The 17,175-nt window shown below is 37.5% G+C and overlaps 1 protein-coding gene across 1 annotated transcript; it reads left to right on the top strand.

Moving 5' to 3' along the window:
• The first annotated feature begins 476 nt into the window (after positions 1–476).
• On the top strand, positions 477–13,329 carry LOC108756412 (transcription factor glial cells missing-like). Its single transcript, XM_018500184.1, has 6 exons — positions 477–623; positions 7,360–7,462; positions 7,913–8,143; positions 8,923–9,192; positions 9,943–10,036; positions 11,993–13,329. The coding sequence occupies exons 1-6, from the start codon at positions 613–615 to the stop codon at positions 13,327–13,329; spliced, it is 2,046 nt and encodes a 681-aa protein (XP_018355686.1). The 5' UTR covers positions 477–612.
• The last annotated feature ends 3,846 nt before the right edge of the window (positions 13,330–17,175 follow it).

Here is a 17,175-nt window from a genome sequence, read left to right as displayed (position 1 = left end):
GCACCCTCAAAAGGGAAGCAGTCAGCGATTGGTTAGCCACCGCCACTCCCATAGGCGGTGCCTGCCGACATATGGTGGCAACCACGGTATAACTCGCGTTCTGCCACGCACAACGTGGCTGGAGACCAGAGCTAAGTTTCTACCGTGGTGGAGCTGCCTCAGTTCACGCAGCGACGTCGTGCCGCACGCATCGGCACGCACCTGTTCGCTCCGAAGCAAACGTCAAAATCGATCCACAGACGCCTGCGAGAATCTCGACTAAGTCACTTCTTGCTTACAACAGTCCAGTTATAAGTCAGAACGGCCTAAGAAACGTCGTTATACGGCAATATGAATCTACAAGCAGTTGTAAATCCATCAACTGTCAAAATGATAAATGACAGAAAAACTGATCGTTTTCTATGATACCGTGGGGGTGATCGAAATGTTTGAAGATATAAAAAAACTGTCTTTAAGTGAAGTGCAGTCTCCTCGTGTTCCATCGGTGACCCGAAGTGGCGCGTATCTGCAGTTGTGATAAATCACTCGGAAGATCGCCCATAGTGATCGCGAATCATTTACTGTGGCTGATCAACAAAGCACCGAGATATCAATTACGAAACCGCATCGACTATGGTAGTTCTGTAAGTATCTACATTTATCCAATTTATTCAAATATATAATAATTTCCCTTAATCCCCCGACCGAGAAAATGGCGTATCTAGTTTAACTGATCCACATGAATTATTGATTTCTTCATCTATATTTTTCATCACGGATTGTAAGAAGTCGATTTTATCGATCTGTCAATTTTTTCTTCTCTCGTTTTAAATTAAATTTCAACCCTACGAGACACGAGCTCCAGCAGATTTGATAAATGCAAAAAATTAGTAACTTTTGCGCTTGTCATCGATTTCTCTTCCTTCAGATAGTGAGAGAAATTCAGCTACTATCTAATCAATGGGCGTTCTGCGGGTCTCCCATTGGTGTGTGGGCGTTATCACGAGGCCTGATTGGACGCTAGGTGTTCTAGAAACCCTTCGTTTACACATGCGCGCCTCATCGAGCCATGCACAACCATTCGTGCGCGCGAGCAGTCGCTTCCTCGGTATTTTTAATTTATCAAAAATGCTTTCTGTGTCGTTATTTTACTTTTATTTTTTCTTATATTAAATTATAAAAGCTCATATTCTCAAAAAAAAAGTAACAATAAAAAAATCCTTATTGCACAATATACTTACATTCTAAATCACAAAACAATTTAAAGATAAATTAATATTTCTGTTTAATTAATCTACATAATACATTAACCCTCTATCTGCAATTAGACTTTTACACTCAATCTAAACCTTTTTGTCCAGCCTAAGTTTTTTTACTGTTTTAGTTTTCAAAAAATGTAGAAAAATTCAAGAAAAATTCATACTTTTCAACATATTCTCTATTACATTATCAAACAATTTTTAACTCGATTTTACTTAATAAAAATTGAAATTTGAGCAAGAATGACAAAATTTAATTTCGCTCGTATAAAAAAAAATTCAAATTGCAAAAGGTTAATAATTCCCGTTTCTAATTTGACTCCAGCGTTATGTGATATAAACTTTTTCCGATTTATATGTTAAGAATTGCCCAAGACAAATTCTTTACTCTCGCTCGCTTGTATTACTCTCGCTCGAGATAAAAGGACAGTCCAAGATTCCAAATTGGAGAGGTGGCAGCCGTCTGGTCGGTTTGTGAAAACCGATTAAGGATATACTACCGCCTCGCCATTGATCACAGCCCAACACCTCGAAGACAGATTAAACGAATGTCCGCGAGTAAGACGATCCCCCTTTATCTCGAATCTCGAGAACGCTCTCTTTCTCTCTTTCTGTTCACCGCTCCAAGAAACCCTTTGAACCCGCGGTACCCTTCGAGAGCCCCACCCCCGTCGTGAATCCTTTTATGTCGTGGTAACCGAATAGAAGCTGACAGTTTATCCGCGGTTGTATAACACAATGATATTATGTAGACTAGAACAAAATGTGACATTCAAAATTTTGAATTACTTTTAGAGAAACATTCTTTCATTATTTTAATATCATCGACGATGTCAAATCAATCATGAATTAATTAAAGGTATAACTTTATGATGTAAAAAATTATGATCTCATTGCAATAAACTCGCGCAAAGATTTTTTAATTAAGATTTTCAAGTTAGTCAATATACCGCGACATTACGCGACATTAATTGCATAAGACGATCCACGTGCTTCTTTAAATTTGGCGCATCGAACTGATTGTACTTACATCCTTCTCTTTCTTATTAGGACATCGGGATTAATGCGATCTACTGAATATGCTCTTGGAGTACGGAATCAACAAAAAGTCGAATTTACAAAAATCCAGCCTGACCGGTTTTCTTTCGTTCTATCGCGTTTCATTGAGCCTCAACATGTTTTGCTCAATTTTTTGTGCCATCTCCCAACTGCTCCGTCCCACTGCTATTCGAGATTACACGTGGATAGACTGTCTTCGCAAACAAATGGATATTGCAAAGATTGATATCGGTGTAAGCAAAATAACAAGCACGTGTACATAAACAACTAATAATCGGTTTCACCAATTAGAGTGATCAGTTTAAAAAATGATATAAAAAATTGTAAATACTCTCTTCAAATTACTTATTATTTCACAAAATATTTCTTCATATCATTATGTAGTTACGTATCAAACAGATCTTTCGTTCTCGAGATCGATAAAATATAGATATTTTGTACGCGATCGATTAAGCGATAAATTTTTAATTCATAAAGATTCAATGTTTAACATCGTTATAAGGAATAACCATGTTCAGCAGGAAAAATAGTTTTGCAACTGTTGTAAAATTTTTTAATATCATTGTCCTTAGTTTCTCACTGGATCTAAATGTATAAACTAATATTATCATATTAAAGAATCTTACAACAGTAAAAACTTGCAAAGCTTTTTCTTCTGAATGCAGCCAATGCTTTCTAATCGATGAATTACGAACTAAATTAATTTACACAATTGAATAATTTTTTTCTCAGTGTAAATAATGAATGTCACTTGATGTTTATTGATTATAAAGAACATTAAATCAGTGAAATGTAAAAAAGCCTATCGCAGCCTACATCAGCTGTTCAGATACACAGAAAATTCTTTATTTTCGTGTGAATGTAACAATACGAATAAAATAAAGTAAAGTTTGAAGCCTTCAATTCGGGTCCTTATCAATATAAACTATAAACAGAAATTATTTTTAACTCAGAATAGAAACTTTTGTTTAAACATTAAGAGTTATATGTATAATTATATATAAAATTTTGAATTATTCTGTGCAATAAATAATTGTTTTTGTACAATCACATATGAGAAGTATTTTTACATATTAATTTTACTTTAAATATGAAGTAGAATGCAATAAAATACGATAAAAGATTAAATATAAGCAGGTTATAAATTAATATAAACGAATGGAGCATAAAGTTACGATATGGGTAATATAACTATCGGCGTAGTGTCTCCGCATGGACAACGCAATCGATAACATGAATTAAAAACGCGAGGAATTAACTTGTTTAGAAGCGCGAGATTAACTCGCGAGCTAATCTCGCGGAAAGATTCAGACGTTAGCTCTACTACGAGCAGGAACGGGCATAGATATCGCGGACAGTAACGAACAAGGATGAGAGGAAAAAGAAGATGGAGAAGAAAATGAGAGAGAAATCAGGAGACAACCAAAAGAGGAAGAACGAAGTGAGGGGGAGGGAGAGAGAGAGAGAGAGAGAGAGAGAGAGAAGGAAATAGGAAAGGACGAGGACAGAGCGAGAAATTTCTTCTTCCTTTTCACGGTGTGCCCTTCGTGATATTTTAGTGGCCTTGTCGCACGGCGCGTATCTACCTTAATATCTGAAATTCTGAACGTGCACCCACACCACCGAGGAAGACACGAGACGTCTCCTTCTCTTTCTCTTTCCCCCTTCGTTTCTTTCTGCATCTTTCTCTCACGAATGACAGTACGCCAGAATGCACGCGTGTGTTCACGCGCGTGTGCGTACGTCTTCGGCTTCGGACAATCTTGGCGCAGCATCGTCCGCCGATGTATCATCTTACTCGGTGCTAAAGGCGATGACTTTATCACCGATCCGGGCAATCATTCACCTAAGCTGATTCTTTTCTTCGTTAAAGCTATCCTCTTCCCGTGTCATATCCCCTCCAGTTCAATTCTACTTTTGCTGTTTCCACGAAAAGAGAGAGAGAGAGAGAGAGAGAGAGAGAGAGAGAAGCGTCGACGTAATGTATAGTAAACGTGCCTCGCGTGTCTTCTTCTCACTATGCATAAGAAACCGTCAAAAAAGAATGGCAGAATTATCACTTGGCACAAAGCAAGAAGAATACTTTCTTCTTCGGAGTATCTCGATATCATCAAAATCGCGAGAAATTATTTTTCTATAATTAATAATTAAGTAATTGATTTTTTTATTTTTCTGTAATTGATAATTAAAATAAGTCAGTAATGCAAACTAATATAAGTCGACGCTCGATGGCATAATAATGTGTAAAACTTGTGTACATTATTAACAATAATTGACAATTACAGTTTCAACCACAATTTAAATTCTTATTCAGTAGCAAGGTTCAGTGCAAGGTTTGAATTTAAAAAAGACATAGACTAGATCTGTTACATCTTCTTACTAAACCGTGACTCTTTTATCTTGTATTTATTTATAATTCTAATAGTAATAAACACTCATTAGTCCTGACGCTCTGTATTAATTAAGCTTCGAAACAAGCGTTTTATCAAATATGCGTGCAAAAAATTATACTTATGTGATTCCTTGTTTAATCTAGACATTATTAAATCTAGACGAAATATGTCAGACAATAAATGCCCGCGCAGCATATCGGTATCGTCAAAATCACGAAAAATTCTTTTTCTACTGTACAATTGATAATTAAACAATTGCTTTTTCCATAACTGATAATTAAAATCACACGGGTCATCCCATGATGCGAGCAAAAATATAAATATTTATATAATACTTTATTTTAAATCAATAAAACACGCAAGTGAAAATTGATGTTGAAATATATACACGATAAGGCGATGTGCAATGGAAGAAGTCAAGAAAGAAGTCATTCCACCAGTCGTTTCTGATGCCGCGAGCAACATTGCAAATGATCGCCATCAGAAATCTAGACGAAATATGTCAGGCGATAAATGCCTGCGTATCGAATCGAGGGGCGCAATAAACATACTTTACACGATTGGCGGTCACTGCAATTGGAACCGCGGCTCCTCGACAGTGATCATGTCGGCGTGAGAAAAGTTTCACGAGGTGGTCCGCGTCGTTGAAGACGCGACCCACGGGCGATGAAACGTTCTCGAGTAGGTGTTCCAGGATCGTAAACGTCCGACTACGAACGCGACTCGATAAAACCGACGGAAACGATGCGTGCACGCACCTAACGCGTAACCTGTGCGAGTACCGTAGGAGGCGCGGAAATCCTTTCGAAATGCCGTCCCTGACGAACATACGTGCGACAAGTAAATTCAAGTGAGTGAACATACAAGTTTGCTCGCAGATTTGCGATACCTAAATTAGCAGGACCGAGGAAATCGAGTCTGGCGAGTGTCTGACAGAGTTATTCAAGTTTCATTATCAAGAGATATTAATCAAGTTATTCTACTGTATTATAAATCGTAATAAATATCGTCCCTGCGTGGAAAGAACGATTTTGCTGAAATACCTAAAAATATAAGTTTAAAAATAACTTTTTATTGAATCAAATTTATGTAGAAAAGCCCAAGCATGATGAGCAATACTGCAAAAAATTTGAATGTTCTAACAACCCGTTTGAGTATCCTACATAATTATTTTTGATCGTCCAATAAAATTATTTTCAAATCTATATTTAACTAATTATTTAAGTACTTCAGCAAAACCGTGTGGGATGATGAAAATTATTTAATTTTGATCGCAGCCCTTTCATATTTATTACGAAAATCCCTCAATTACTCATTAATTGTGCATCAAGTTGTGCATGATATGCTGTACGCTCTCAAAGCACCTCTCTCGCAGAGATCAAAGCTGTGAAAAATCTATTTGAGGTGTGATATACGATCGGGAGGTCGTTGCACACTCGGTTGCAACTCAAGGAGTCCTCGCATACCGTAATGCCGCCACAGATCATAAGCGCAGACTTTAATGTCAACGGGGGAAAGGCAGGAGCTGGTTTGTGAGCTGACGTGAAGAGATACACTTATAAGAGGATTTATGCACAAGTGTTTCTTGCGCCGCTTGGAAAAGAGAGACTATGGCGACAAAAACCATTTAGGGCACAGAGATTAGCTAAATATTCAGCCTTATTAATACAGGCAAAAGGACGAATTAATCAAATGACTGCGCTTTCGCATGACTTCTTGCATGAACTTTCATAATTTATGTTAAATTTCCGCAAAAAGCTGTTAAATTGACTGTGTTCAGTAGAAAAAGCAGTTTTGCAGAAGTAACATACTTGAAATTTCTATACAATCATTTTAACGATATATACAGAGCTCTAACAAAATTATTTTTATATCTGCAAGAAAGTCGTCCTTTCTGTGTATGATTGGTTTATATTTTTAGATTCATAAGAAACTAAAAACAAGAACTTAATCATATCAAAAAATCTTGGAACAGTCACAAAGTTGCTTTTTTCTACTGAAAACGCACACGCAGCTATTATAAATAATTATAAATAAATAAGAATGAACCAATAAGATTTATTTGCATGTGAAAGTTGCGAAACAAAGAAAGATATAGATAACTTTTTCCAATCGGTTACTGATTATTGTTATTGATTAACGCGCGTTAATTAATGTTAATATTACTCCAGTTATTAATAAATTCGTCCACTTTTCGCGCGCACAAACACATTTGATGAATTAAATGTTCGATTACTGAGTGAAGATAAATGTACGACCGCAGACACGCAGACATACCGTCGACAAATTTCAAGAGTAGCTATAACAACTATCGAGAATTGATCTTTCGCACCACGATCCGATCGCAATGGATGCAAGGATTCCAGAAAGCGCGCTGAACGTGCTCCATGTCGCGCCATACCACCCACGAACTCCCATAAGTATCGCGCGAAGTACAGCTGGGTATGCACCATAAATCGGGGTTTTATCCCACCGCTGCCGGCCAATTACGTAATACTAAATTAGTCTCAGAATTCGATTCCGGGCAACAACTTGCTAGGTCTTAAGGTCGATCCTCGATCGCAACAAAATCTCTCGCGGAACAATGACGCCGATTTATTGGATCGATTATGACGATGCAAGATTTAAAAGTCTGAAGAAATTTATACTGAGATATACTCTCTTTGCAGGAGTCGCGTGGGGTCGCCGACGATGTCAGCGACTGTCGCCGGCAACCAGCAGCAACATCATCCTCATCAGGAGTGGGACATAAATGATTCGAATGTTCCAAGGGTAAGTTTTTTCTCTCAAATCCGACGGGAATTCTCTCAAATTGCCGGGCGAATATCTATCTCCTAAAGCCCATTCTACAATTGCGTAAACGTAGTAAGTAATCGTAACTGTAAGAATTGACCGATCACAGTCAAATATGAGCAGTATATTTGACTGTGATTGGTCAATTCTCACAACTACAATCGTTTATGCGATTGTAGAATGGGAACGGGATTAAAGAGGGAACAACATGGTGTAGTAAATTATAAAACGTAAGAAATTGACTAAATATGAAGAGAATCGACTCTGATTGATCAATTTCTTATATCTTTTACGGCTTACTGCACAATATTATTCCCATTATATTATTCCGCCCATAAGACGTGCTTACAAATCCCGCAAAAGATTCAATAAAATCACATTCACCTTGCGAGTGCCATGATCGATCTCAAAAATAGGATTTTGATTCAGGTAGTAGAATACGATTCCTGGTGCGAATGGGCGGACGGACATGTGAGGAGAGTCTATGGACCGGATTGCGAGGAAGCAAGGAGGCACGCCTCCGGTTGGGCGATGAGAAACACTAACAATCACAACGTAAGCATTTTGAAGAAGAGTTGCCTGGGCGTTCTGGTGTGTTCGCAGGAGTGCATACTGCCCGGCGGTGGAAGGGTTCACCTACGACCGGCGATCTGCGATAAGGTGAGCGAAGCGCATAACGGAACGATAAACATAAATCTCGACCCGATAATAAATGTAAATTGCGCTCGCACGATAGTCACACGCGTTCGCCGGCATTCTTGTCGCGACGCAAAATTCTGTCGCCGTCCGCTTGTCTGCGACGGCGTTACGTCTTGTTAATAATCGAGAGAGTAATTTACGCGAGTCTGCAAATAAATCTTGGGACGCTGATAATTTTCTTGAATAAGAGATCAAAAATCAATCGCATTTACCCAGGTAAGATGAGTAATAATAGGATGTCTTGTCATGACTATTCGTTACTTATAAGTAACAAATAAAGTCACGATGAAAGAGAAAGAGAGAGAGAGAGAGAGAGAGAGAGAGAGAGAGAGAGAGAGAGATCCTTATAATATCATTATAGTTTCTATGGCTATATGATTTCTATGTTTCAATTTACTGCCAGTGCTAAAAATCTACAGTTTACGTGCACTCAATAAACACAGCATTAAGAGATATGTTTTGTATACGTGAGTAACAAAGTTTTCTTACTTTTTAATTAAAAAATTTTATTGTTCTAATCAAAATTTGGTTTTACTGTAGTGTGTTATATAACACGTATGTAAATATACATCATTTACATGTCTGTATTATGGTACATAGCAGTTATATTTATGATTTGCTGGGCTGTAGATTCTCAGTGACTAATAGTGAATTTTGGAACACTGCAACCTATGTTTACCTGAGTATCAACTGTTCAAGTTTTTCTTTGCATTCAATACACGCTTCAACTTTGTCCGCAGGCCAGAAAGAAGCAACAGGGCAAACCGTGCCCCAATAGACAGTGCACCGGTCGCTTAGAGATACTATCGTGTCGCGGTCATTGCGGTTATCCCGTGACGCACTTTTGGCGGCACACGGAGCATGCGATTTTCTTCCAAGCCAAGGGCCAGCACGACCATCCGCGACCGGAGGCAAAATCTACATCGGAGGCGCGAAGAAGCGTGGGTGCTGGTAGGAGGGTCAGAGGACTGGCAGTGCTTTTAGCGAGAGAGGCTGCTCTAGGCTCCAAGGTAATTTCATATACGACCACGTAAGCTAATTCAAGTAAAAACAAAAGAGAATCATAATAATATCATAATACATTATTATAACCTTATTTATCATTTACAAGTTTATATTCAAGTTTATAACAAATGATGTCATGATGACGTTCTATGATATTGTTATGACTTAATTATACGTGTTCTACTTGAGACAGTTTTGGAAATATTCGAATGTTCGTATCATTATCTTCTTATTGTACATTTAATGCTAAACAAGAAGTCTGTTTTATAGTTGAACTAGTTGCACACTTTTTGTACTTAAATTGAAATGAGTATCTGTTTAATAATTGATAAAAGCAAGAAGTTTTAGCTACAATATGTGATAAAAGAAAGTTCTAGTTAATGGAGTTCAGTACACAGCAATAAAAATAAACCTAATTATAAAACAATACATGAGGCTACTCGGATTATGGTCTCCGAAAATGCCACAATTAGCAATTTTTACCTTTCTCCAATTTTAGAATTAAATATCGATTTGACATATTTTTTCAAGTTATATCAGCCAGATAATATTTGAATCTTGATGTTGATCACTTTATAATTTAATTATATATTGCAAAACATTTTAATTTGATTATACAAGAAAAGAAAAAAAATGACTCACCGTAATGAAGAGGTTGAACCAAATTCTACAATCTGTGGCCGCGTCTTCCTGCAATCAATGAAAAGTCACGTTTAATGAACAAATTACAATGAAATGCATATGTTTCGTTACAGTTAATGTCACTGAGAGGAACTAAAAGATCAAGCACAGACACGCTCGAGCAGCCGTCGAGAACGACGCAGCCACCTCCATTAATCTCTGATAAAGGTTATTACTTTATACTTTGTTCTTTGTTATCACATTCAAAATATAACATTAGGCGTCACTGATTAAGTAGTCTCTATTGGATTATGAGAGCATCAAATGCTCCCGGCTCCGACATGTATGTATGTATTTTCCCTTCTCGTAAGACGACAACACACAATCATACACATAACTGTACACGAGATGGCGCTAGCGAACAGATACCTGCGACAGAAACTGCAGGCGCGTGGAGGAAAGTTGAGAATATAAAAATGAGATATTTTAATCTTCGTAACACACACTCTCAAATTAAAATTCTCTTGCAAACCTATTTGAAATTAGTCAAAGCGCTCAGTTTTGTTATCCATTTATCTTCCTAAATCCTGATTTGTAAAATATCGTTCTGTATTTACAATTACCGAAATCTTGACAAAAATAAAGATTGGAACGTAATCGAATATAAGAGAGAAACAGAACGACTTGTGCTCCGATTTTTATTTTCGCCAAGGAATATTTTCGAATGTTTTCTCTGTAAAAAATTTACAGAGAATTTATCACGAGAATTAAGACTGCATTATGTAATCGAATTCTACACTTAAAATATTTAACTTAAGGTACTTTTTCATGCCGACGCTCAACGATCATTTTCAAAATAAATCATTTTCAAAGTGATAGAAATTGACGAATATCAAGCATTAATTTTGATCATTTTCGGCGTGAAAATAAGTCGCCTGTTTCAACGCTGAAAATGAGCGTCGTAGCGTCAGGTAAAAACCCAGCTTTATATTCAAGTAATGAACTTAATATTGAGTTTTCGTAAACACAAGTAAAGAAACAAATACTCACTGAACGTCGTCGCTCTGTCATACGTTCCTGCAGCATCAGCTCCGGATGATGTTCCACGTTGAACACGTACTATTTCACAAAGCAACACATTAATTATTTACATTAATTACAAATTAAAACCGACCGACGCGACGCTTAATCCGCGAACGATTTTTTCGAGATCGTCAAGAAACTCGCGACACGACGCCGCGACGCAACAAGTGACAGTCGAAAATTATAATCTCGATTTTCGCGTCGCGAGCCGCAACTGAATGTCATTGCAAAGTATTAAACGAAGTATCGCGTTTACTGCACTCGTTACGGAAGCGGATTCATTCAAATTTACTGCTTTTCAAAACCATACTTGTTCGTTTTCAAACCGACAGATTTGACTTTGCCATATCTCGCCGATCAATCATTAACAAGTGCTACGGCAAAACGCGCGAACGTTACTACACGCGTACCAACTTATATTGCTACGGCAGCCTGTGATTGGTTAGCTTTAAATCCTCGCATTTCAAAAACTACCGCGTATTTTGAACAAAGATAACGTAATTGAGTAAACACAATGACTTTTATCAGACAGTTTCTCTGCTGTAATATCTCGAGTCGCAAATTTTCTGTGTGTAAAATGCATTGAATTTTGATAAAATTTCAATTTTCGCCTTGCAAAATTGATTACTATTAAAATCAAATCTGCAGTAAACCACGGAAATCGCACCTACTTGCTTACTTCTTATAAATTGTAATTAGAGAATGAAAAATAAATTGTTATTTGCATATATCACATTACAATAACAATTATTATATGTTTTATTAACTCTCCGTCTGCAATCTGGATCTTTTTTTGGCACAAGCAGAATTTCATCTTCATTTTTGCTCAAATTTTAATTGTTATAAAATTAACATTTGAATAAAAAAAAATCACTTGGTAATATAAAGATATGTTAAAAGTAACTCTGAATGTTTTCACATTTTTATTTAAAAACCTAGAATAGTAAAAAAAACTTAAATTGAACAAAAAGGACTCAAATTGAAAAAAAAAACAAAGAGAGCAAAAAATATGATTGCAGTAGACGGAAGGTTAAAAAATTATATGTTTTATTACAATTTTAAATAATAATAAATTTCGAATAATAAATAAAATTATTGTAGGATACTCATGTTCGTGCCCGCCCTTCGAGTGCATGTGCTCGCTGCAGACGAATGTACCATCGTATCCACAGTCTCATCATCATCAAACAACGATATATCCTCAACAGTTGCCTCCCACAGACGGGCCTTATTGGCTGCAGGATGTTCCGCCGCAAGAGAATCCCGTTGGTTACTGTTTGCCAAATCAGGTTCCTCAAGAAGCATCTTACGGTGACTTTCCACCTTTCACGGGCGATCTCTTTCAACCGGAAGAGATCTTCCAACTGGATCAACCCTTGAGACCGGATTTTTCTGCGAATCTCCAGGACGTAGCTCGTTCACCCCCAACTTTACTCGACCTCGGCAGCGGTACCATTAAGTACGAAATGAAACAGCAAAATCAAGATCAGGGTTACTGGAATCAGTTTCTCAGCGAAGACTCCAGCAGCAGTCACCTGAGTCTGCCTCAGGATGAGAGACTCCATTTCGCCAACTTCGAGCCTGAGAAAGTCTCTAACGGCTTTACTTCCAGGAGAACGATGCACCAGCATCATTACGTTCAAGAAAAGAATCAAAATCAGCCCGCGAGCGACGTTCTGAGCTACCAGAATTATCCCCGGTCGCAGAGTCAAAAAGGTTTTATCGATGGAAACACGAAGGATGAACACGAGCAATCTTATTGGCCTCAAGATCAACAGGATAACAGACTACATTTGGAAAGTTTCGAAGTCAAGGAGGAAGATCTTTTATCTTCACGTAGAGAAGTCGAGTGCTACAAGAACAGTTGTCAACCTCCGATGGTGAGCAGAGCGGAGTACAGCCTCTATCAAAAACCGAAGGGCGAAGATCTGCAGGAGACGGTGCGACGCAGCCCCGAGAGCAAGCCGTATCATCCTTTCGATAGTTACCACCAAATGTTCGAGCACGGTGACGCTAAAAACCAGCCACACAACCGCGTCGTTCATCAAAATTCGATCCGGACGAATCTGGACGAAAGACTTCAGAGTTGTTACGGCAATCAGGAGACACCGGAAACTGCTGAAAAGCTGTTCCACAACTCCGGCGTAGCAGAGACGTCGGTCCAGTCTCGCAATAGTCCCGAATCCTTCTTCTATCCCAGCAACGAACGTTGTCATTACACCTGTGAGATCCTTGAACGGGTGCCACAGATGATGAGCGCCGGACCGGCTCACGGAACCGTTAACAACTACAGCGATCCGGCTACCACCGACTTAGATCTGCCGCCCTTTGTAGATTATACACTAGTCGGGATGCTGTGCAGCTCCACGGACGAGGAGACGTCGAGCCTGCTGCCGGGATGCCCTCAGGATTCGCACAACTACATTCCTCATCATTAGAGAACGTTCTCGCTGCTCCTTTACTCATTTGTATTATATAAATAAATATAATATAGTGTTGCACTTTCTCTCCGAACCGACAGACCCGTTTATTTGCACATAATTTATTAAATTACTGCAAAAGTCGTTTTTTCATCGAATATTTTTCTTCGAATATTTAAGTAGTATTGAAGTAGATAATCAGAGCTTTCTAAAAAATATTATCGAAACTAGATTTTGCACTCGTTTAATACATCTGAAAGTATTTCACGAGATTTCTTCGACCAGGTTTAATATAAGTTTCAAAAATCGTGGAAGGTGGAAGAAGTAGAACTAAATGTAGCTTGGAAAAAGGTCACAAGATTTATTTGCAACTGATTTATTCGTAACAGATACTCTCACGATCACAATTGTTATGTATGTTATGCAATATTACTATTAATATTTTTATTATTATTATTATTATTATTATATTATGCCTATGCATTACACTTTCTCGATTACACATACGCGATATCTTCTTCTTTACTTATCTCTTACGAGAGTTTTCACGAGAGCGTTCGCATGCGGCGAACGTAACAGGACACACGAACGGAACGGATGCGAGACACGTCCGCGCGATCGCAGGCTGGCCAGGACGAGAATCCTAAAGTAATGCAGCGTCAGGAGGAAAAGATGCTACCGAAGAAAAAGGGAGACAGAGAGGAAAGCACTGATGGGATTCCAACGATTCAGATCTCTTCAGTATTGATAACGGATGTAACGATGGAGACAGAAGGCTTTGCTCTCGCGACAGACCGATCTTATAAATTGCACCATGGGCACGGTAGTGATTGTTACGTAATCCTTAAACGCGATTGTATCATTGCCTCGATCGGCAGTCGATCTTGCCGCTATTTGGTTCTTTCGATACTTTTCTTTTTTTTTTTTATATAAAAGACAAGTACTCTCATGTAACGCAACATACACACTGTTCGCAGTTTTTGATCAATTTAATCTGATTCAATAAGAGAAATCAACACTAATTAATTAACTGAAAGTCAAAGTTAAATCAAAGAATCAATCTCGATCTACTCGTCCTTATAATTTACTGCCAAACCATGTATAAATTTAAGCTTAATTTAATTTTCCTAAAATACCTAATTTAAAAAATCTTAATCGTATACAAATCAAAGTTTTTCTACCGCTACATCTTTATGCATGCATACAAAAAAAGCAAAATCTTATTAAGTTAGAATTACACAATGCTAAATGCATCTTCTCTTTTCATCTCATATATTTATTCCCTCAAAATTTGACCTCAATAATTGTCAATTCTTTTCATCGGAAAATTTTATCTCCTAATTATCTTTCTTATTTATTCCTTCAAAATTTGACCTCAATAATTGTCAATTACTTCTTTTCATCGGAAAATTTTATCTCCTAATTATCTTTCTTCTTGTGCTCTTTCTTCAATAGGTACCAGTCAATTCTGAACAAATTCAAACGAATAAATTTCCAACTCAAGCAAGACCATCCGTGATTCTTAACCAAGTATACAAGCAATTCACAATAAGTAATACGCTTATACGATATACGAACACTTTAATATTTAAATTCTCAATTTATTAAACTAAACTAGGACTAACTGTAACTATCAAAATCGATTGACAGAGCTAAGCAAAAACGCACAATTACACACAGATCTTTTTTACTTTCTTCGAAAAAAATTTCGAACAACAACGTAGTTCGTTAGAGTATCTTCTAAGGACAATTTGGAGAGTTAGACAATTAGGAGCTCGCTTTAAAGCATTGCCACACTTTATCTTATGTCACATGGTGCAAAAAATTATTATAAAGATGCATATAGGTAGGGCTTCGAAACATAAACAGCAACGCCGAAGGACCGCTATTCGACTTCACAGTTTAATGTTTCTTCGCCAATCCTCGAACTGCGTATATTAAGTGTAAATTAATATCGCATGTGGACACATCTATTTATACATGTTTACAACAATAGACTGCTCTTCCTTCAAAATGATGAGTATCCTTTTGAAAAATTCCATTTTTCAATCATCTTTAAATTATCTAAATTAATCTGAAGATCACACAATCTTAAATGACAATAATGACAGAGTTTTTTGGAAGTTGTAAATTGCGTTTGTAGAAATACATCTTGTTCTTTTTTCTCTTCTTACAAGGAGCGATGAAACGGTATCTACTTCCAAATGTACGAGAATCATTTCAATAGCCACGTCGTTGGTGTTGCAAAAATTTATAAATATATCTAAAAAAGAGAGCGATTCATTCAAGTGTGAGAATAAGTGAGCTTATCGAAAAATATTCAGTTCGAAGCAATATGATATTTAGTGTCGCGTGCCTGGAGAGTTTCGGTACATCGAACTTCCCTAGCGCTATCAGACCTACGAAAAAGTTTGGTCTAGTAGGAACCGTAGGTATACATGACATAGAAATCGCATATAGAGATCTCGAATGTACGATTCGAATTGAATAGTTTTTCGTCATCATAACGCGTTATTATTATCATCATTTCTTTACATAGCGGTTAGTTCGATGTATACGAGTTCTTCTTCTTCTCCGTATGCGATTTCATGCGACAAACGATGATGACGATGATGAAGGACGAGGAACGGTGTTTCTGAGAGAGAAGGGAAGCTTAATGTCTCCGTTCATCCTCGGGGATGCAAGGGTCTTCATCGTCTTGCGCGCGTGAATATGCGGTGTACACGTGCGTTTCGAATCAAGAAGACAAAAGAGTAATTACAGGCTACTACTTCTTCGCGGTACGCCAAAAGCGAACGTGTCATTTCCTCGAGAGGACCTCAAGGTAGCTTATTATCCTACCGAACGGTTTATCTTACGTATCAGCATATTTTGCAAACCGCCTTTTATCGGCTCTATGTTTGCATCAATTCGAAACAGTTCGCGTACGAACAATGATCGTCCATAAATGATCGAGGCTTGTTTTGCATTACTTTTTCTTTTTGTATAAAAGAAACAAATATTCCAGTGACACCTGTGTCCTCGATCAAGCAAAGAACGGATCATCGCTCGACACCGCGAGGAATTAAGTTTAATTAAGTAGAAGTGACTAAGTAGAAGTGAGAACGTGAAGCTAACAATCACAGCTATTGTACTGTACTACGAGTGTTTACGCGTCACGAGAAACGATAGTAGCAATGTTTAATGATATATAATGCAACTAAAAGAGTTTACGAGTAATCTTCCGCAAGCGACCCTTTTGTGTGGCGATGAGTATACTTGCGTGGTTACTAGTCAAATAATAGAAAAGGATATATACATATACGTGTACGTGTACATTTATAAAATTCTTTCTACGCGGAGTATACGCTGAGAATATACTTTCTCTCTCTCTCTCTCTCTCTCTCTCTCTCTCTCTCTCTCTCTCGGAGACGATTCTCCGATGGGCATTACTTAAACTATCGCTTGAAAAGTGTATGTAGACGAAGTAAGTAGACTAAATGGTACTATAGTCTTCGTTTCATTCATCCTATTCGAACGAAACATTGACTTTTACATTTACCTATCTCACGACTTCGTTGATACTACAAAGAGATTGCGAAAAGTATCAAGAGAAGAAGAAAATGAAAGTGTATGACTGAAAGAGTATGCAAAAAGTGAAAGGACAATTTGCGACAAAAAATACGCAAGGCATTGTCAAAAGAGAATCATCGGAAATATGTTGACATCGTGTAACACGATGTCTTCGTATAAATAACCTGACCTCGTATAAATACCGCATTAGGTATTTTCATGAAATTGCACAACACATTTACGAGACAATTTTCACTTTACAAAATCTTAGCCCCAAAATCTTTAGGACCTATGAGATTTTTATATGCAGAT

This window comes from Trachymyrmex septentrionalis, unplaced genomic scaffold (assembly GCF_001594115.1).
Source record: "Trachymyrmex septentrionalis isolate Tsep2-gDNA-1 unplaced genomic scaffold, Tsep1.0 scaffold127, whole genome shotgun sequence".
In the NCBI taxonomy this organism is placed as follows: domain Eukaryota; kingdom Metazoa; phylum Arthropoda; class Insecta; order Hymenoptera; family Formicidae; genus Trachymyrmex; species Trachymyrmex septentrionalis.
This window is presented reverse-complemented; position numbering and strand designations above follow the sequence as displayed.